General features: G+C 35.0%; 3 protein-coding genes across 3 annotated transcripts; 2 read left to right on the forward strand and 1 right to left on the reverse strand.

Annotated features, from left to right (window-relative positions):
• Positions 1–1,434: 1,434 nt before the first annotated feature.
• On the reverse strand, positions 1,435–2,640 carry LOC141614514 (uncharacterized). The gene has a single exon (XM_074433259.1). It carries the CDS (start codon positions 2,638–2,640, stop codon positions 1,435–1,437), a length of 1,206 nt encoding a protein of 401 aa, XP_074289360.1.
• Positions 2,641–5,994: 3,354 nt separating this feature from the next.
• Positions 5,995–8,813, forward strand: LOC141615248 (protein NRT1/ PTR FAMILY 1.2-like). Its single transcript, XM_074433687.1, has 4 exons — positions 5,995–6,287; positions 6,831–7,048; positions 7,228–7,781; positions 7,878–8,813. The coding sequence occupies exons 1-4, from the start codon at positions 6,182–6,184 to the stop codon at positions 8,686–8,688; spliced, it is 1,689 nt and encodes a 562-aa protein (XP_074289788.1). The 5' UTR covers positions 5,995–6,181; the 3' UTR covers positions 8,689–8,813.
• Positions 8,814–16,652: 7,839 nt separating this feature from the next.
• Positions 16,653–19,504, forward strand: LOC141612185 (protein NRT1/ PTR FAMILY 1.1-like). Its single transcript, XM_074430903.1, has 4 exons — positions 16,653–16,827; positions 17,558–17,775; positions 17,954–18,507; positions 18,604–19,504. Exons 1-4 carry the CDS (start codon positions 16,746–16,748, stop codon positions 19,412–19,414), a joined length of 1,665 nt encoding a protein of 554 aa, XP_074287004.1. The 5' UTR covers positions 16,653–16,745; the 3' UTR covers positions 19,415–19,504.
• The last annotated feature ends 3,780 nt before the right edge of the window (positions 19,505–23,284 follow it).

Below are 23,284 nucleotides of genomic sequence, written 5' to 3' on the forward strand. Positions count from 1 at the left end.
ATGGGTCGGGTATGGGTCTAAAGAAAATATTTCGGGTCCGGGTCCGGGTCTAAGTTATGAGACCCATACCCGACCCTTAGACCCTTTATTAAACAAAAAAAAATCAAAATTGCAACTTTTCTGAATTCATACTGACAGATTGTAGAAACCCAACTAAAGTCTCTTTCTCTTCCCTCATCCCGTGATAAAACCCAACCAAACTCTTCTGACAATACCACCACTCCACCACTGACATAAGAAATTCACCACCACAGCACTGATACGTGACTGACAACCATCTCTCTAATAGCCGGCGACCGACAACCACCATTAACGGCAGATTAATAAACTCATAATGTTAAAGTAGTATGAATTTTTTTTTAATATTATAGACCCCATACCGTTAATCTTATTCTTAAAGTGGTTAAACTGACCATGGGTGAGACTGAGACCTACCCTTACCCATAGGGTCCGGGTATGGGTCCTCAAATTTTAGACCCTTGCGGGTTTGGGTCGGGTACGGGTCCAAAGGGAAAATCTCGGGTCGGGTCCGGATCTAGGGTCCGAGTATAGACGGACCCTACCCAAACTCTACCCATTGCCATCCCTAGATAGGAGTCATAGGACGAACTTTTGCTCCTACCTAGATTGTTAGGTTTTGTCGCATTTATTTAAATGACTATTTGGCCGCTTTTTAACTTTAAATTGGATATCTTCATTGCAAATAAAAGAATTTGTGTATACAAACCAACCCCATTTGGTTAGATAGGAGTCATAGGACGTCATTGCATTATTGGCATTTGAAAAGGATTTATAGTTTTGATCTTTCCATATCAACAACATTCATGACTAGTTAGACCTGTCAAACGGGTCGGGATCCGGGTCGGGTCATGCGAGTCGGGTAAGAATACAGGTCGGGTTAAATACGGGTCGGGTTAGATACGGGCCGTGTTAGGGTCAGAATACGGGTTAAGAAAGAATTTTTAACGTTTTTTTTAAATGATTTTTTTAATTTAAAAAATATTTTTTTAAAAAGTAAAATATATTTAAAATTATTATTTTAATCATATTCATCATATACAATAATTATATTGATATAATTATTAAAATAAAGTTTTTTTAATAATTATTTTATTATTAAATATTATAAAAGTTATATAAAATTGACTTTTGGGTTGAATTTTTAATTTTAAGTAATAAAAAAAATAATTTTTTAACTATATTTTCAAATATAATATATAAATATTAATATTTTTAATAAAATTCATGATTTTCTTTTGACCCAACGGGTCGACCCGCTCGGGTCGGGTCTCGACCCTAAAATAACGGGTCATTTCGGGTCGCGGATAGAAAAAACCGGGTTTTTAACCCTAAAAAAATGGGTCGGGCGGGTCGGGTTTCCGGGTCGGGTCGAATTTTGACAGATCTTTTTTTTTTTTGAAGGGAAAACGGGAATTATATTAAATCAATCTCCGCTAAAGCGGAAATAGCTTGCGGAAAGTCCGCTGACAATACAAAGGCACTCCCAACCGTTTCACACAATCGAGCAACCGCATGGGCTACCGTATTCCCACCACGCTTAACATGAGAGACTACATAACTCGGAAAAGAAGACAAAAGGTAACAAATATCATCAACACCAAGACCCAGAGGAGTGCGAGTAAGTAGCTTGGTCCTAATAGCATTCACCAGATTTAGCGCATCCGATTCAAGAATAATACTCGTCTCATTCCTCGCTTGAGCTACTTCCAACCCGAAAATGGCAGCTTGTGCTTCAGCAATGGCCACATCCCATCCCGCCCTTACTCTCTTACTTCCAGTCCAGAGAACTCTCCCATTCGCGTCCCGTGCTACCACTCCCAACCCAACTTCACCAGAACCGGTCAGGTATGCATCGGTATTTATCTTAACTCTTCCCACATCCGGAGCAGACCAGGAATTCCCACCCGCACCATTATCATTCCGAGTGAAACTCAGCACCCGAGTGGCATAAAGACGATAATCAGTCACCATTTTCACAAAACCTGTTAACACTAGCTCAGGAGGTGGAGGGGTTTCCTCAAAGATGCGCTGATTACGGATCGTCCAAATAGCCCATGCCACCGCCAAGAATCGCCACTTTCCCTCTTCCTCCAGATTTGTCAAAATCCACTCAACACGTTCCCGGCAAAACAACTCTCCTGTAGCCTCTATAATATCCCCATAGCCATAATCCTCCCATACACGCTTTGCCCACTCGCATTGGAACAGGGCATGGTTACTGCACTCTTCTTCCTCACAAAAATTACAGCTCGGAGACATGCAACAATGTCGGGAAAAGAGATTCTTCTGCACGGCCAGAATTCCCACACACACACGCCATGTAAAGTGGGCTAATTTGGGAGGAATATTCATCCTCCAAATCATCCTCCACAAGCTCTGAGTGTCCTCATCAGTTTCGTGATTTGCATTCGACACACTTCCCCTTCTCCCAAGCCAATAGCCCGATTTAACCGTATAACTTCCGTCTTTCGTTGGCCACCAAAACAACTCATCCCGGGGCAACCGCTTACTTAGGGGGAGTTGGAGTAGCAGGTCAATGTCGGCCTCGGTCAACACGGCTCGTGCAGCCTCAATGTTCCAGCATCCTTGGTCGGTGTCTATAAGGTCCGCCACTGTCATAGCCGGGTCCGCTTCCAAATTCAACGCAGGGACTCTACCAATCCCCTCTCCGGGTAACCAAGCCTCATCCCACAGTCGGACTTGAGCACCCCTATCTAATGCAATGCCTAGACAGATCTAATGACTAGGCATTGCATTAGATAGGGGTGCTGTTTTTTGCCGTTAACAATAGACTCTCAGCTGTAGTTGTTTTACTTCTGTTTTGAGATTTTCAGCAATGAACTGAAAGCTTGTCAATCACATGATGAAGTTCCTACAATTTGCATGATTGAGAGTTGAATCTTTCCTGATTGTCGTTTTTGATGGAAACGAGGTTCGTGCAACTCGACGACTATGTTAATGGGTCGAGTTAGACAAGTCAAAATATCGAACAACAAAAAAAAACTCTCAAAAGAAAAAGAAAATGGAAAATTATCACAAATTCTTTCGTCATAATTTTAAGACGGGAAACATAACGCCTAGGTGTCTGTCGCGTTGTGTCTAACTAACTACGGAATATTATTTGAGTTTTTCTAACGTGTGCCCTAAGGGTACACATTAAGAAGCCATAAAAAAAAAGATTCTCAGGATAATTTCATGATAAATTTAGAGATGAACTCAATGTTGCCATTTTTAATGAAATTATCCTGGGAATCTTTCCTTTTATGGTTTCTTAACGTGTGCCCGTAGGGCACACGTTAGAAAAACCCGTATTATTAAAATTATATCACGATTTAGGCCAATCGGGAGTGCGAAACCATAGAGTGACCGCCTTTATCTAGCATAAGACTATGTTTATCCTAAGACCCGGTTTGAGTCTCAACAACAGTAAAAATATTACTATTTTATTTATAAGACTCGATTAAGACTCAACTATTTTTCTACTTCATCCCAAGACTCAAAAACTTATATTCTTTACATGTGGGATCCACATTTCCCACTCACAATTACTATTCATGGGTCTCAAGTCGAGTCTTGGAAACCCAAGACCCAACTTAAGACAAGTCTAAAGCTCATACCACTTTATCGTAAATCTTAGCTTGGGACTTGTGAAAATCTGAGCTAAGACCCAACTTGAGACGTGGATAATCTTAGCCTAAGAGCATCCGCAAAGATGGGGAGGTGCCTCCCCATATGTACTCTCTCTCCTCAAATGGGGAACCTCATTAGTGCACACACTTCCCCTTAATTAGAGGTTCCACCATTTGTAGGGGAGGTTCCCATATGAAAAAATGGGCCAAGTTCTATTAAAAAGTGGGCCAAATATATTCATGTGAGATCTTGTTTGATTAAATCTTTTTACGAAAGTACATTAAAAATATCGAACTTTTATAATTTTTGCAAATACGTAGTTAACGATATTTACCGCGTAAAACACGCGTTGACAAACGTGAAAAAGTAAAGTGGTAAAGTGGAGTTGAAATGGGGAACCCCATTGTTGCAGAGATGTAGTTATGAAATGGGGAGGGTAAATGAAAAAGTTAGTGGAAAATTAGGTGGACGAATAAGAAAAGGAAAGAGATAATATGGGGAGCCCCATTGTTGCGGATGCTCTAAGGGATATGTTTCTCATACCATTTACACGAATGAGGATCCTCTCCATTTATTTCTCTCATTTTATCTCTCAAACTCATTTAATAATAATTTCTCCTTTATATTCTATTATTCTTTTAATTCTACACATAAATTTAGAACCGTTCGATGTTGATAGAATGTGATTTGGATAGCTGAAAGTAAATGGACTCAAAGAAATGGAGATGATCCTTGCTCCGATCCATTTACACCACCAGAGTTAGACATGGCAAAAGCAACCCGACCCGATTGACCGACCCGAAAAGGCTGACCCGAGACCCGAAGTGACCCGAAAACCAGAATTGACCCGACCCGACCCGAACTTTCTTGACCCGAACTAGCCTGATCCGAAAATAACCCGATCTGAAACCACCAAACCCGAAAATGACCCGACAAAATATAACTCTAATTGAACCGAAAAGACTTGAAATGACAATTTCTCTATTATTCATTGACCCGAAAATGACCCGGCCCGAAACAATCCGACCCGCTTGACCTGGAACTGACCCGACCAACAAACCCGAAATAAACCCGAAATGACCCGTTCCGACCCGAGTTGACCCGAAATCAATGAAAAACCCGAACTGATCCGACCCGAATTGACCCAACCCGAACCCGACCCGTTAATCCGTTTTACCAGGTCTAACCAGAGTACCCAATAAAACAACTCTATTTACAATATATAATCGTCACAACATGATCCTGCCTAATTCTTAACCTTATTGGGACACCGCGTCCCTTGTGCACAGTGTAACAACTAGTATAACAACTACTCCCTCCATTCAACTCCACACTACCACTTTCTTTTTTCACGTTTGCCAACGCGTCTTTTACGCGCTAAATATCGTTAGCTACGTATTTGTAAAAAATATAAAAGTTAGATATTTTTAATGTCTTTCGTAAAGGCAATCAAACAAGATCCCACATGAATATATTTTTGCTTATGTATTGAGAGAAAATTGAGATTAAATGATTAATTGTGAATAGTGTATAAAATAGAAAGTGTTAGTGTGGAGTTGAATGGAGGGAGTAGTATGTAAACAAATACACTCGTATAACTTTTTGATAAAGAAATCGAAAGATATCCAGCAAATCAAAATTGATACCCTTCACTTTTCTTCTTTTTCTTCGATGGAACCAAAAAAATTTATCTTTTTCGGGTATGGAATAGAAAATCCAATTTGATTATGTGTAATTAATTGATTATAAATTTTGTAAGATTGATGCTGATCTTGTATTGATACGGTGGAATCTTCTTGATACATTTAGAAATGGCAAATGTTTAATGGATGATTTAGTTGATATAGGAGGTAGAAATTCTTATTAAATAAATCTTACCTAACAGAGTAAAAGATGATAACTTTATTAGTCATTGATGTGAATTTAAAAATTTTGGTTGGTTTCACTATATATGAAATCATTTCGTGGGATTTTCTATTTACCAATAAGTGGATAAGCAGTTTCCTACATTTGACTAGAATTACAATTCCGAATCGATTTCAATCATTTTCTTACGATAATTGATTGACAAGCAAGTTGGTACTCCCAAATTCCCTCCGACCTAGTGAGAAATTATTTATTTTCGTTTTGAATGTACTCTGTAGTTGTTAATTATTTTCATTTTCAGAAGTTTTTTTGGCCATCTTTCCCGTGTAAGTAGAGTTATAGTCTTCAGTGTAGTCGAAAAATCACTCATTTTTCCTTTCTAGGTCTTTCCGTAAAAAATAATAAATAATGTAGACGTTAAATTATTGGTGCTTCGTTTACTTGTATATATATGTAACTTTTGAGCAGCATCAAACTCCTTTTTTGAAACATAATTCTACAATTTAATACATTGGGAGATGTTTGGTGTGTTGGACGTCATGGATTCTATTTCATGTTTCATGCACAACGGACCCACACTCCTTATTAACATCTCACTTTTTAGTTTTTCCTATTTATTCTAACTTTTTGATAAAATTTCAAGGAAATTCATAACAGAAAATCAATGGAGTATCATGAAGATATTGATCAAGAAAAAGGGATGAATGAACCTCTTTTAAACCACCCTTCCAAATCTCTAGGTGGTGTAGGAACCTTGCCCTTTATCTTAGGTAATTCCTATATTCATAATTTGCGTAGAGTACGGATTTTATATATGCTCTAGTAAATTGTTTCGGAACTAAATTCCGAAGTATATTACACCCTCTAACTTCACAGAAAGTTTACACTTTTAATCTTTTATTATTTGTGAATTGTGAGGAGTATTTTAAGAAATGTAACTAATCTGTTGTGTCAAAGGAAGTACAAGACTGTCGCACGATCATGTAGTTATATGAGTAAGTCTGTCTCATGGTAAGACGTACATTTTCATGCAGGAATCCGGGTTTATTAATAAAAGTTTGTTACATTTTATTAGTTAATTGTCTTTTTGTAAAAAAAAAATTGACATAACTAGATATTAAAATGTCTTTATGAATCTTAGGCTAGCTCTTAGATATGGAGGATCAAACAGAATGGATAATTGTATTATATTATACGAGTATTTTTTTTTGAATAGTCCATGCTAATTTTCTCTTTATTGTTCCAATTATATTATGAAGTATATTTATTATATATTAAATTGTAGATTGATAAGGAACTTATGAATGATGCAGCAAATGAGGGATTTGAGAAAGCAGCATATTATGGGCTTCTACCTAATATGATTCTATATCTAATGGGAGTTTATGGCTTGGACATAGCAACCGGTTCCAACATCATATTTCTCTGGTGTGCCGCTACTAATTTCACACCTATTGTAGGAGCTTTTTTGGCAGATGCCTATGTCGGCCGCTTTCAAATGATTGGCTTCGGATGTGTTTCGGCCCTGATGGTAGTTATTGATGCATGTTTTTTTATATAATGTTATTTTGTGTAGGTTCACCTCATACTTTGAGGTCCGAACTAGTGACATAGCCTTGAACTTTTAATCTTTTGTTTAGAATACATAAATCAATTATGTCGATCGATCTCTTATCGTTTTTATTGTGTGTCTATTTGAATGTGGCACAGGGGATGATGCTTCTGTGGTCGACTACTATAATTCCAGGGGTAACTCCTCCATCACATGAAGAAACATCAAGTAACTCAAATTCTGCAACACTAATTCAGCTGGTTTATATATGCACCGGCCTTGGTCTAATGTCGATTGGTTCTGGTGGAATCAGATCCTCGTCCATGGCCTTTGGCACTGATCAATTGTTGTCGAATAGCAAACCAAATGGTAAACAATCTTTAGAGACCTTTGTGAGCTGGTACTACTTTTGTTCCATATTGGCAATGGTCTTTGCATTAACCTGTATTGTGTACATCCAAGACCATTTTGGTTGGCAAATTGGTTTCGCAATTCCTGTCTCACTGATGTTTGTTTCGGCACTTTGCTTCTTCTCGGCTTCTTCATTCTATGTCAAAATGAAGCCTATGTCTAGCGTGTTTACTGGTTTAAGCCAAGTTGTTGTTGCTTCATGGAGAAATAGGCATTACCAATTTTCAAGTTATCCAGGCGCTGACACAATTTATCATGTTGCAAAGGGCTCAATTCTGCAAGTCCCGACCCAAAAACTAAGGTACTTAACACGAGATTTAATATATTTACTTCATTCGGTTCCACTGTTTTTGTCGTTGATGCGGATATTAGTACATTCTCAATGTTATTTTGATAGGTTCTTGAACAAGGCGTGCATTGTAAAAGATCGTCAACGAGATATTTCAATAGATGGTATAGCTAATGATCCATGGAGTCTATGTACAATAGACCAAGTTGAAGATTTCAAAGCAATCGTCAACATAATACCAATATGGTCGACCGGAATTATGCTTGCAGTAACTCATTCATGCGTGTCTTCATTTCTAGTGGTTCAAGCAAAATCTATGGACCGCCATTTCATTACACCAAGCTTCGAAATTCCATGTGCATCCTTTGGTACATTTGCACTTAGCTCTGTCTTATTATGGATTGTTCTCTATGACAGAGTATTCATCCCATTGGCGTCTAGAGTGATGGGTAAAACCGTAGCCATACATGTCATAACTCGTATGGGAATCGGTTTTGTACTTTCTTTCGCATGTATGGTGGTAGCTGGAGTTGTCGAGAATGCTCGTAGAAGTATTGCTATCAAAGGAAAGTTGGTTATGCCAATGTCGGCGTTGTGGCTAGTGCCACAAGTGTGCCTTATCGGCTTAGCCGAAGGGATTACATCAATTGCTCAGATTGAGTTTTTTTACTCCAAGTTTCCGAAGAGCATGGCAAGCATATCTGTTAATCTTGCCGCGTTAGCCATAAGTGTTTCAAGCCTGGTTGCGAGTATTATAGTTAGTGTCATAAATTATGTTACGAAACAAGACGGGGCGGAGAGTTGGATATCAAATGACCCAAATAAGGGTCATTACGATTATTTCTATTGTGTTCTTGCTGGTTTGAGCTTGCTCAATTTCATCTACTTTCTAGTTTGTAGTAGGTCTTACAGGGAGTAACAAAAGGGTGTCTGGAAAAAAAAAATAACGCAAGTAGTTTTATACTTGACTCATTAGACATATATTTTGAATGTTAATGAATTTCAAACTCAGGTTATAGAGAGGAAATGTATTTTAGTTATTATGTAGATATTATCTTTCTAACTAACTCTTCTCCTTGTCGTATTTTTCTGTTTTATTCATTACTTTCTCTGTCTCAATCGTTTTTTACCGAGGACATAACTCAGAATTAGTGACCCAAATGGATGATGCATGATATCATTAAAGAGGTTCTTTTTTTTTTATTTTTTTTTTAAGTTATCATAGAGTCGTTTAATAAAAAGATAAATAAAAGGGCTATGTGGGAGAAGGAACAAAGTGGAGTATGAGGATGTTATGTGGAGTATTGACGATGTTGTGAAAAGAATGAAGAATATCTTGCGGGTAATGAAGGAACAATTGGTCTCCCTTGTGACGGGTCACCATTTATGGCAGATATTTTGTGAGTTAAAAAGGTAACAAAATGGGTTAGTGGAGAAAGGGGACCACATGAATAGTGTTGCAGAGAGAGAAAAAGTGGGTACTTTGTGAGGTAAAATGGTATACGTCACTCCAGAGTGACGGATATGTGCCGTCACAAATGAGATTTTGTGATGAAGGAAATCAAAGGAAAGAAGAGGTGGTAATTGTGGTTTCACCGGGAGTTGGTTGGAGAAAGCCAAAATAGAGAGCTTATAAAGGCGAATGTGGATGATTTACCTGTAAGTGTATTCATTCAATGGCCGGGGTTCGAAGAATTGATCACTCCCGACTCAACCATATTTTTCTGGTCCGGTCCACGATCCACTTATTGTTAGGTTGATTTGTACTAAATCAAATGGACCACCGGATCGTAGACGAGGTCACCAAAGTAATGTAGCGAAGATCTTTAAAATTGTATGATTAACAAATATTACACCTGATAACAAGAGTTAGCTTAAGTGGTAAGAGCTCTCTTACCCCAACAATGAAGTTAGGGGGTTCGATTCTCAGCCGCAACATAGCGGTCTCATTTGAACAAAAAAAGCAATTATTATACCTAATTTGATATTATTATTTTGTTATAAACTAGTTTAGATCCCGCACAATAAATGCACGGTATTACTTAATCATGCTAAATTAAAACCTCATTATTTTTCATATTTTGATATGAGGAAAAAAAAATTGAACTATAAAATTATTCAAGAAAACTGAGTAAACATGAACTATAAAATAATAGTGGTATGTCATTAATGAACAATTTTCTCGTTATTATATTTTATTTTGAGGAAAAAACAATAAAACTGAAAATTAATCGAAAAGAATTGAGTAATGTGCGGAAATGTATTTTTTATACCACAATTCTAATGATTCCAATTTATAAATTTTCTCGATTTTTTGTGTGTTATGAAAGTAATCAAAATAATTTATAATTTTGTTTATATATAATATGCATTGTATGAGCCAAATCATTCTAAAATAATAATATCAATAAAAGATATAATGGTTTATTGTTTTAAATTATTTATACTTTAACTAAAGTATTATAGTTTAGTGTTTAACTAAAATTTTATAATTTGATGCATTCAAAAAAAAATTTATAATTTGATGAACAAATTATTTTAATAAAAAGAATTATATAATGAACAAATCAAAATTGATACCCTATACTTTTCTTCTTTATATTCTATCGAACCAAAAAAATTAGGGAAAATGCACGCGGTGCCCTTGAACTTTGATGTTTTGCCCGAAATACCCAATTTTTTGATCCGGAAATCTTTAAGAGGTTATAACTCGTGTTTACAAGCTCGGAAAGTAACGATTTTTTTTTTCAAATTGATTATCTTTTCGAGACCTACGACTTGAAAAAAAAAATTGTCGTGTTTGGAATTCGTGACCAAGAGATATGATCACTCAAAGTTTGTATGGTAAAAAAAACTTTGACGTACAAAAACTCCTAGCCACGGGATCCAAATACGACAGTTTTTTTTTTCAAATCGTAGTTCTCGGAAAGATGATCGATTTGAAAAAAAATTAACACTTTCTGAATTCGTAGACACGAGCTATAGCCGCTTAAAGTTTTCCGGAACAAAAAATTGGGTATTTCGGGCAAAATTCGAAACTTCAAGGGCACCACGTGCATTTTCCCAAAAAATTATCTTTTTCAGGTTTGAAATACATAATCCAATTTGATTATGTATAATTAATTGATTAAAAATTTTGTAAGATTGATGTACTAATCTTGCATTGATATGAGGGAATCTTCTTGATATATTTAAAAATGGCAAATGTCTTATGGATGACTTAATTGATATACGAGGTAGAAATTCTTGTTAAATCCCTAAAGTTGATAACTTTATTAATCATTCATGTGATGTGAATTTAAAACTTTTGGTTGGTTTCACAATATATGAAATCACTTTATCGGATTTTCTACTTACCAAATGGATAAGCAATTTCCTACGTTTGACTAGAATAACAATTCAGAATCCATTTCGATCATTTTCTTATGATAATTGATTTAGGGTAAATAATTTATTTTTGCTTTAAATGTACTCCGTATTTGTTTATTTTTGTTTTCGGAAGGCTTACGTGGCCATTTTCTCGTACGTGTAAGTAGAGTTATAGTTTTTCTTTTCTAGGTCTTTATGGCAATTCTGCCAGAAGTAATAAATAACCATTGATCAGGACGTAGATATTAAATTATTGGTACTAACTGGGTTGAAACGCTGTGGATGTGCCACATGTTCTATACAACCTTAATGACAAGCATTAATGACAGCTAATTATTTAATCTGAACATAATAAATGTCGTATAAATCTCAGTAAAATTTTAATTATAGTTTAATAAATTTTATTATAAAATTACATTAAATAATTACGGTGATTTGATTCTAAATTTACTAGTTTTATGCCCGTGCAAATTGCACGGGGTTGCTGTTTAAGGTTGAGAAGTAGTGTTGTTAATAGGGGATGCTCTTTCATGGTAATATAAATTTGGGAATTCTGAAAATACATAAATAAATTCTCAAAATTTTAAGAGTTAACAAAAGTAGACAAATTGGAAGTAAATAAGTACAACAAAAAGTTGTTATGGGGTATAATCATAAGTTATTTGAACTATAGCTTCTCAAAAACTTCTTTATACACTACGTTATTTGTTCTATTGGACACGCGTTTATCATTATCGCAAATCAGAATCTTCAATCCCTTTTTGCTTGTGACTCTTAAAATAGCGACATAGAGCTGACCGTGCGTAAACATCGACCTTGGAAGATAAAGCCCTACATGTGCTAGTGACTGTCCTTGACTCTTATTTATTGTCATTGCAAAACACACCGCAACAGGGAATTGTCTTCTCAAACAAACTCATCGGAACTTACTGGAATCAGATGGAGTAAGTGTAATACGGGCAATATGCACTTTATCGCCCTTATGACTACCCGATAAAACTGCTGCTGTAATCACACGTGAATGATTTGTATTTAAAGGAAACAAAAATAATCTAATATCTGAAATTGAAGTTTAAAAGTGTAGATCTGTTTTCAAAGCAATAATTGATTTTTCAATTAAATGCGCGCAAATTAACGGCTATATTTTCTGATCGCATTTTTTTCTTTACATCAGTATGATTTTAAAATACATTTTTTAAAACTTACTCTCTTATAAAAAAAAAAAGTTTAAAAATTACACCCAGAATAAAGCAAAAATTTAAAAATCGCTTTCAAACCCCTATTTTTACATTTTTATGACAAAAATGCTCCTAATTTTTATTCTCATATGACGAATATGAAGGTGGATTTTGGGTGGAGGATTGTGATGGTTGACCGTGGAGTCCTTGGGTGGTAGTAAAGGTGGACAACATGGCGGGCCAGCCCAGCACGGCCTGGCCCAGCCCGGTCTCATGGGCCAGATTTCAGCAGCCCGGTCAGCACATGGCTTGGCTCGGCCCAGCCCGGTCAGCACGACGGGTCGGCCTAGTGTTGGGTTTTTTCAGCCCAACCCGGTTTCCAGCCCGTTTTTAAAAAAAAAAAAAAAAAAAAAATGTAACCAGCCCGGTCCTATGGTAGTGTCGTGCCAGTGCTGCTCTACCCCAGTCCAGCCCGCCCTTGGCTCGCACCAGCCCGACTCGGCCCAGCCCAATGAGTACCCCTAGGTGGTAGAAGGATGGGTAGAGTTGTAATAGAGTTCGATAATCACATGAGAAATAAAAAAGTGAGAGCCATTTTTGCCATAAAAATGCAAAAATATGGGTTAGAGAGCAATTTTTAAATTTTTGCAATATTTTGAGTTAAGTTTTAAACTTTTTTTTTTTTTTTTTGATATACTACATGGTACCCCTCAATTTTCGTACTTTCTACATGCTGCCCCTATACTTTCTAAAACATACATGGTACCCCTAATTGTTGTCTTTATCACTAAGTGTACCCCTAAACTTTATTTTTCATCAATTAAACTCAGTTTTAGGCATTAGGTAATGACTTGGACACGTAACCAAATTTGTCATTTATTATTTTAAAAGGAAATTATAATTTACTCTTTTTTAAATGAAAATAGTGACAATGTTATTATGTAAACCTACAAGTCTCTTTAAGTTGAGATGTTGTTTATAAACCCGTAAACCCGTGCAGTAAGACAGTAAGCATTAAAAGAACAATTTTCTAAACTGTAACAATTTTACACTAAAAAAGATATTTTGTCGCTAAATGACAAACATATTGGCCCGTCTGAAATGTAGACGAAAAGTAATTGTCTGCAATGAGAATTTACGTTTTCCTTTGTTAATTACATTAATCAAAAGTGATTGCATGGCTAGATTGTTTGATTCTCATTTCCAACTTATTAAACATGCAATGCAGTGTTCGCCTAAAATGTGTGTAATCATAAGCTCCGTCAGTGATAGGTCCTTAAACCATGGTAATATGTATGGTATAATAAATTAGGTCCTTAAAGCTATATAACATGTAAGTTCGGGTCCTTTTAATATAGATAACTCGAGAATTAGCGACTACTAATTAATATCTGGAGTTGGTAAGTATAACTCGACCCGAGTTCGAGCAAACCCGACCCAATAGAACCCGAAAATTTTGCGACTTGAAATCGACCCGATGACGAATAACCGGACATGACCCGATAAACAGTGACCCAAACCCGAACCAGTCCTGCTCCGATTTTGACCGACCCGATATTGAGATGATTAAATTGATGACTCGACAATTATTAAGCTTAATATTGATCAAAATGAAAGTGTTTTAATGTTTAGATTGATATGTTTGACTTAATAATGAAGTTATTGAACTAAATAATGGTTAAAAACTAAATTTAATGGTAAAAAAACTGAAATAACGCGATCCGATAGTAGCACGATCCAAACTCAGCCCGATCTGATACATCATTTGACGCGAGTTAACCCGGCCCGATAATGACCCCGATCCAAACCTGGCTCGATCTGAAAGGGTAGGCTTAGCCCAACTTATTACGGAGTAGTAATTATAAATACATCGCATTCCTTTGTTTAACCCTATATGTATTTACATATTCACATATTTGTTGGCTTTCTTTGCTCCAAAGTCCAAACTATCATAATCTACTCCCGCCGTTTTCAAACTCTATTTGCCTTAACATCTAATTTCAATCTCCTCCTTAAAAAACACATGAAACCTCATAATTGCAATCCCGTATAATTTTCAATCAATGTTTTCGACTAAGTTACTTATAGTGTTAATTTCTTTCATGATTTTTATTTATTAATTGATTCAGGTATTCTATATTCAAATGGTTTTTGGATTTTTTGTTAGCTTATAATATCCAAATTTGCTACATGCATCTTGTAGAAAATATTATTTAAATATTTGAAGTTTCATTATTTATTTTTGTGAGGAAATTCCTTTTTATTTTTGTGAATCTGGTGATAATAATTCTAATTTTTTTTTTAATGCTTGATTATATTATTTTTAATATAAATTATTAATTTCATCGTAGTAGTAAAATTTTATCTTCCCATATTTATGATATATACATTTTTTTTATTAGTTTTGTAATTTTAAATTATCTATGCCATTATTGATTTTTAGAAAGTAATTTCAGTGTTTGGAAACTATTATACGAAGTATGCTTGCTTTTATTTTTTTGAATATAAAACATGTACAGTAAGACATGACCTATTTCAATGTAATTGTTACAGAGTATATAGCAATAGGAGTATAAAATATGGATTCTCTAAATAAAAGCACAAAACAGATAAAGTGCATATTGCCCGTAATTTGTAATAATATTTAATTATGATGCTGTAATTTATATTATATGTAATTGAATTTTGAACATTACAAAAAAAAAGTTATATAATTTGTATTGTAGATTGTAATTTGTATTTTTGTATTTGTATTTGGTTGATCATTGTACACTACATAAATTAAATCAGGACTTGTAATTAAATTAGGAAGAGTTAGTGGTTCCTTTAATTTTTGCTTTGAAAAGTCAACAGACAACCACGTGCTGACAACTCAGCACTGTGGTTGTTCTTTTAACGAATAGGATAAAAAAAATTGATAAAAATTCCAAAATATAAATAATTACGTTCATTGCGAAAAATGCTTTTAATTGAGTATAATTTTCATTACATTTATTGAAATATATTGATATGTCACAAAAACTTTAGAGAGACTGTCTTTCAATAGCTTTATTAAGAGACCTCTCATATGATGAGGGGAGGGAGTTACTTAATTTCTATTTTCCATGTTATTTCTCCTACTAATTTAGTCTCTGGCAATGTTTTACGTTTACGCTAAAAATATTTTGCGAAAGTTATAAAGCTTAGACCATTAAAACAAATAAGAAAAATATATTTGGAAGAGTCATGTATTTATTAAAAATAAAACTTAAAGAAAACTACTTAGACATAAGTTTCTATAGTGTGGGAATGGAAAAAAAATGATATTGCGAGAAATTGAATATATATGAGATTTTGAGAGGTTTAAATAGTGAGTATGTGTACGAGTATCTATGTAAATAGTGATCGCGAGTGCATTTGAATAATCAAAATAAAAGTAATGATTATTAAGTAATACAACATAGTATTAAATGACATAAAAAGGTATAAAACAAACTACATTTTACTTTAAAATCTTCATTTAAAATGTATACATCAAGTATAAAATATTGATTATGACTAACTAAATATTACTTTTAGTTAAATATTTTAAGTCATCTTTTAAATACTTTGAAGTTAAACCTTAAAAATTAATATTCGAGAAAGTTCAATCTATTTTATTTATAAGTAAACTTTTAAACATCATTATATATAGTTGTTTAAAAAAACAAAAGGTGCAAATTTCTTATAGATTGTTTAACACATAACTTATGCAAGACACAATCAAAACGCTTCAATAAGTTAATTTTAGATCCTATATGTTTGATACATAAATATCACACATTATACTTAAAAAGTTAAAAAAGTGCATAAAATTATATTCACATCATTTTGAACAAATATTAATTGATTTGGAATATAACGTATCATGAAATCATATAATTTGAAAACTTAACGTTGATTATTGCTTTATTCAAAAAAAATTATTTTAATTAATATGATATTTAATTGGTCACAATTTTATTTATAAAACGTTGATCATGCATAATTAATGATCACTTATTAGTTTCAGTTAAAATTATTGTTTGTATTTTATTTTAAAACATTGAAGTTAAACCTAAAAAAATTAATTTGAGAAATATTAAATTATTTTTATTTTATTTATAAGTAAAAATATTAAGATCATATATGATTTATATTATTTTTCTTCAATTATAATAATAAAATTTTAAATCAGGGCGCACGAAGTGCAGGATACTACCTAGTATATATCATTTTTGAGCATCAACAACCTCCTTTTTTGAAACATAATCCTACAATTTAGTACATAATCCTACAATTTAAAACATTGGGATTCTGTTTCATTTTTGATGCACAACGGACCCCATACTCTCTATCAATATCTCACTTTTTCTCAGTATTTATTCCAACTTTTTGATAAAATTTCAAGAAAATTTATAACAAAATATCAATGGAGTCTCATGAAGATATTGATCAAGAGAAAGGGATGAATGAAGCTCTAGGTGGTGTACGAACCATACCCTTTATATTAGGTAATTCCTATATTCATAATTTACGTCGAATATAGATTTTATATACGCTCTAGTAAATTGTTTTTTATTTTTTATTTTGAAGTATTGTATACCCTCTGACTTCATGGAAAATTTACACTTTTATTATTTTGTGAATTGTGAGGAGTATTTTAAGGAATGTAAATAATTTGTTGTGTTAGAGGATGTACATGACTGTGGCATGATCGATCATGTAGTTATATGACTAAGTCTGTCTCATGGTAAGACCTACGTCTTCATGCAAGAATACGGGTTGATTAATACAAGTTACAATAAAATTATCAATGGGGTACCGCCTTGACCCATGAGTATGCACTCTTTTTACACATTATCTTTTTGTAACACATTTGCATAGTTTTATTTTTTTTACTCACGAAATTTGAACTCGGGCCATTAGCACCACATTTCATAAATTTTTCAAGTAAGATAGTTTACATTTGCAAAGTTTTATTTTATAATAAGGTGGACGACATTGGAACGTTTAATTAAATTTTAATTTTATATGTTCGGAACAATTAATCTCATAACCTTAAATTTGAAAACAACATAATTAATAAGCCAATTCAAAGAGGATAAAGGACGCTATTAAGTGATATTGAATTCCAGTACTTGTAGAATTACATAAACTATTTTATCAACGTAATGTGTAGTTGTATTATACTCGGTATGAATATGATATTCGAGATTGATAAGGAACTTATGAATGATGCAGCAAATGAGGGATTTGAGAAAGCAGCATATTATGGGCTTCTACCTAATATGCTTCTGTATCTAATGGGAGTTTATGGCTTGGACACGGTAACCGGTTCCAACATCATATTCTTGTGGAGTGCTGCAACTAATTTCACACCTATTGTAGGAGCTTTTTTGGCAGATGCCTATGTCGGCCGCTTTCGAATGATTAGCTTCGGATGTGTTTCGGCCCTGCTGGTAATTGTTGATGCATGTGTCCTGATATAATGTTATTTTGTGTAGGTTCATCTCATAATTTGAGGTTTGATCTGGTGGTGTAGCCATGAAATTTTAATCTTTTGTTTTAGAATACAACAATCAATTAAGCTGATCGATCTCTTATCTTTTTTAATGTCTAAATTTGAATGTGGCACAGGGGATGATAATTATGTGGTCGACTACTATAATTCCAGGGGTAACTCCTCCATCACATAAAGAAACATCAAGTAACTCAACTTCTGCAACATTAATTCAGCTGGTTTATATATGCACCAGCCTTGGTCTAATGTCGATTGGTTCTGGTGGAATCAGATCTTCATCCATGGCCTTTGGCGCTGATCAATTGTTGTCAAAAGGTAAACCGGGTGGTAAACGATTTATAGAGACCTTTGTGAGCTGGTATTACTTTTGTTCCATATCGGCAATGGTCTTTGCATTTACCTTCATTGTGTACATGCAAGACCATTTTGGATGGCAAATTGGTTTCGCAATTCCTGCCTCACTGATGTTTGTTTCGGCACTTTGCTTCTTTTCGGCTTCTTCATTCTATGTCAAAATGAAGCCTATGTCTAGCGCGTTTACTCGTTTAAGTCAAGTTGTTGCTGCTTCATGGAGAAATAGGCATTACCAATTTTCAAGTTGTTTAGGCGCTGACACCATTTATCATGTTGCAAAGGGCTCAATTCTGCAAGTCCCAACGCAGAAACTAAGGTACTTAACATGAGATTTAATATATTTACTTCATTCGGTTCCACTATTGTTGTCAGTGCTGGGAATATTAATATAGTCTCAATGTTATTTTGATAGGTTCTTGAACAAGGCGTGCATTGTAAAAGATCGTCAACGAGATATTTCAATAGATGGTATAGCTAATGATCCATGGAGTCTATGTACAATAGACCAAGTTGAAGATTTCAAAGAAATCGTCAACATAATACCAATATGGTCGACCGGAATTATGCTTGCAGTAACTCATTCATGCGTGTCTTCATTTCTAGTGGTTCAAGCAAAATCTATGGACCGCCATTTCATTACACCAAGCTTCGAAATTCCATGTGCATCCTTTGGTACATTTGCACTTAGCTCTGTCTTATTATGGATTGTTCTCTATGACAGAGTATTCATCCCATTGGCGTCTAGAGTGATGGGTAAACCCGTAGCCATACATGTCATAACTCGCATGGGAATCGGTTTTGTACTTTCTTTTGCATGTATGGTGGTAGCTGGAGTTGTTGAGAATGCTCGTAGGCGTAGTGCTATTGAAGGAAAGTTGGTTATGCCAATGTCGGCGTTGTGGCTAGTGCCACAAGTGTGCCTTATCGGCTTAGCTGAAGGGATTACAACAATTGCTCAGATTGAGTTTTTTTACTCCAAGTTTCCGAAGAGCATGGCAAGCATATCGGTCAATCTTGCCGCGTTAGCAATAAGTATTTCAGGCCTGGTTTCGAGTATTATAGTAAGTGTCATAAATTATGTTACGAAACAAGATGGGGCGGAGAGTTGGATATCAAGTGACCCAAGTAAAGGTCATTATGATTACTTCTATTGGGTTCTTGCTGGTTTGAGCTTGCTCAATTTCATCTATTTTTTAGTTTGTAGTAGGTCTTATAGGAAGTAACAAAAGGGTCTCTGGAAATAAAAAACAAGGCAAGTAATTTTATACTGGACTCATTATTACTTATATTTTGAAGTAAAACGAAAAGGACTCGATTATTGGACTCATTAGACCTATAACCTGGCTCTTGGTACCAATTTGGAGTATAACATAAAGGACTCGATTTCTAGATAGAATTGGACTCGAAAACATATTGTATTTGTTATGCAAATAACACAAATAAACACACCAATGAACTTTTTAGGATGACTGAAATGGAATAGGAACAAGGATATGACTTGAGCGAGATCACGAAGAAAGCTCAAGACTAGGAATCTCGTCCAAGATCACGAAGCAAGGACTAAATTCTGCCCCAAAAGGACTAAGCAAATGGAAGGTTTTTCGCACTAAGCAAGAATAAAGCAAGTAGAAAACTCAATTTTCAAACTCATAATTTTAATCTTAAACTCATTATGAATATTACATTAGATTTTCTTGGTTTATATAGACCAAAGTAACACAATCTCCACCATTCATTGTAATCTAAGGGCCATAAATAAGGTCTTACAAAAGGACATAAAATAACAGCTATTTTATTTTATATAAACTGAAATAAAAGACTAGAAAACAAGAAAAACATAAAGCATAAAGTAATAAAGCTAAGTTGAGATTTGTTTGCTTGCAAAAGGTCGAATATGATGTGTATGGTCTTGGAGAATGGTCCTTGGCAGCTTCACTCTTCAAGCACAAAATATTAGGATGCCTTTTAAGCCTTGCCCAGCTTTTGTTTAGCCAAAAAATAGCAACCAAAACAGCCTTGGCATGTGAGGATGCTGAATTGGTCCTACATGGACCTATTGTTTATATTTGGCTGAACCTTCACTTAAATTGTGAATTAACACAAACTCTCCAGAAATTTTATCTTGCTAAGACCTTAAGCTAGGATTATTATCCTTTGGAATTACTCAATTCCGTTTAGGGGGTGTCCTGGACCTTGTTCTAGAAGACGGACCAAAATCGAGTTTCAGAACCTGTTCAGGAATTAGACGCATATTATAGGAGGCATATCTCTTTGCTCTATATGAATCTGAAGGCCCGTGATAGCTCATTGGAAAGCTAATGAAGTTAACGTTCACCTCCAAAAAGAATCACCCTTAAAAAAGAGTAAATATTGAGTTATTTAACTTTTAGTGCTGATAGGTCAAGAGTTATCCTGTAAAGCATAGGCTGTTTGCATCGGCCATATCTCAAGCTATAGAGTTGATATGACGGTGATTTCAAATCCATTGTTTAGCTAAGATCCCAAGCTTTCCAATGATATAAGAATCTAGGACTTTCATGAGTATAACTTGAGATATAAGGCTTGCAAGTTATGCCCGCTGGAATGACACTTCAAAAAGCGATGAAATGCATTCAATTGTGAACCATTCCTTAGACTGTTCCTTTTGGCCTAAAAATGAATCACAGTGCAACAAAATTTTGTTGCGAACGCCCTTTCTTCAAAAGAATTTGCCCATAAATTCTTTTGGATCAAGAATAAAGAGACTTGTTGCAAAGGCTTGTGTCTTCCCACTTATCAAAAGACCAAGCACGCTTCAAGAGATGGGCTCTCATGACTTCCTCCCGGATCATAGACCAGAATTGTGTGTATGGCAAGAGAGGTGTTGTGCCATTCCAAAATTCAGTTTGTTCAGTCATCCAAGTACCTCTTATCCTTCTTGGAATAAAGTTCATGGTTTCTTGGCTAGGTCGGATATGAGTACCACCATTAAATTCAGCAAATAGAGTTGGAAATTTCATACCCATGAAAGGCTCATTGTCACCACTTATGCCCATTCCAACTTTCCTCTCGATTGAACTTATGTACCCATCATCAAAAGGCCAAGGTGGCTTTACTCTAAGTTTAACAACCATTTCACCAAATTGGATAACCAACAGCATATACTCACCCAAGCTCGAGCCATAATGAGCATTAACACAACTAGTAGAGCACAATAGCGCAACAAAGGGCTTGTTTCTGTTCTCGTGCATCACCCTCGACAAAAACATCACCAAATGTGCTACAACTCCTTCTAAACCATGTAGAGACCTTGTACTTGATGTACCAAACAATTACAACAAGCTCTCATAATGAATTTGAACAAATTTTAACCCAAACAAAGGAATTCCAAAATTGGACAGCAAGTTTTAAATTGATTCATTTCACTCTCAAAAATTAATTTCCACCTTGAATGAGTAAAAATGAACCTTTTAAAAACAGAAGTCCTACTTAGAAGCATCAACACCACCCAAGAAATATACTTCAAGCTGCTAGACTTCTCAAAATGATTCAAGTCATTACTCCAAAACAGTTTAGACAAGTTAGCATTCATATGCTTGGATTCCTCATTTAATGTGTATGGGATTGCACCCAAATGAACAACACTAGCTTTTAACCTCACCAACATGTAAAAATGGAAGTGTGGAGTTGAGAGAGTGCAAGTTATACTTCCAAATATACATCTTTTGAAGCAAGAACCATGGCTGATGTAGGAGGTCGGATTTGGTAAACTTGAGAATGGAACAACCCAAGACTCTCCTCTTGCTTTACCCTTACTTGAATCCCAACAAGTTCCACCATTGAACATGACCATGGACTTTCCAAACTCTATGGTTTGAAGGTTAATTAGTCGTTGGTCGACAATCACTTCTCTAGATCCCAAATCAGTAGCTTGGTCATTGATGGTCTCATGGGAAAGGGTATGGCTACTCTCCTCCTCACTAGTAGGCTCATGTGATGAGTTGAAGGGGATTTTATTTTCAATAGATGGGCTCTCAAAGATAGCACTACATGAGCTATTCATTTCAGCATAAGTGCTCATGATCTTTGACTCAAGGGGCTTAGAATTAGGACAAGCAATATCCAAGCATGGCATGTCAACTTCTTGATTTAACCCATCCTTCTTCCCATCAGTTTATATGGCTTCTAATCTGTCCTCCTTAGCAAATAACTCATGGTTTTTACGCCTTCCTAAACTCTTCTCAACATCCAAAGCCAACTCAAGCAATTCTCCATATGAATGTATTATTTCTAAGTTAATTCTCCTATCAATTTCAGATTTCAAGCCAAGATCAAATCTGATTCCCTCTTCGACATAATCCTCAAACAACTTAGCATGTTCAATAACACTTAAGGAGTTTTGTTTAAGGGTCTTAAGTTCAGCCCATAATTCATTCATGGTAGAGCAAGGCAGAAACTTAGTCTCATGTTTCTTTCGAGTTTAAACCAAGACCTAATTTTACCCTTTTCTTACATGCTCCTTGAAAAATTAAGAGTATTATACCACAACAAAGCAACATCCTTTAAACAAGACACAACCATTTCACACTTCCTTGAATGAAAAAAACACTTGTTCTTGAAATAGCATTCAACATCAAACAACCAAGACATAAATGCTCTATTGTTTTCACCATTAAAGAAAGGAAGTAATTGTATGTTACCTTTGCCTCTAAGGGTAGGAAAGGACTTAGAACACTCATAGGATATGAGGTGTTCTCCTTGGTACAAATCAGAAGGTTTTGGTTCCCTTGGAACTCCATAACATCCGATTGTACTCCTTGCATGCGCATCGCCTTCAAGCCCTCTTGTTAGAGCTTGTAACTTCACTATAGAAGCTTGTAAAGACTTGGAGATGGAACCAAGGTTCCAAGGCTTCATCTTTGAGAATGAAACATGAGGGACATACTCCATTGCTATTGATTTTCCAATGGAAAAACCGAATGACAACACTTTAATAAAAACAGATTTTTCAAACAACAAACCCAAGTTTGTATAAAATCTCTTCACTCATTGGTTTGTTTTTGTGTTTTTTATGTATTTAAGGATATAAACTGAACTCACAAAGGCTTAACCCA

The sequence above is a fragment of the Silene latifolia genome, chromosome 11, assembly GCF_048544455.1.
Source record: "Silene latifolia isolate original U9 population chromosome 11, ASM4854445v1, whole genome shotgun sequence".
Classification (NCBI taxonomy): domain Eukaryota; kingdom Viridiplantae; phylum Streptophyta; class Magnoliopsida; order Caryophyllales; family Caryophyllaceae; genus Silene; species Silene latifolia.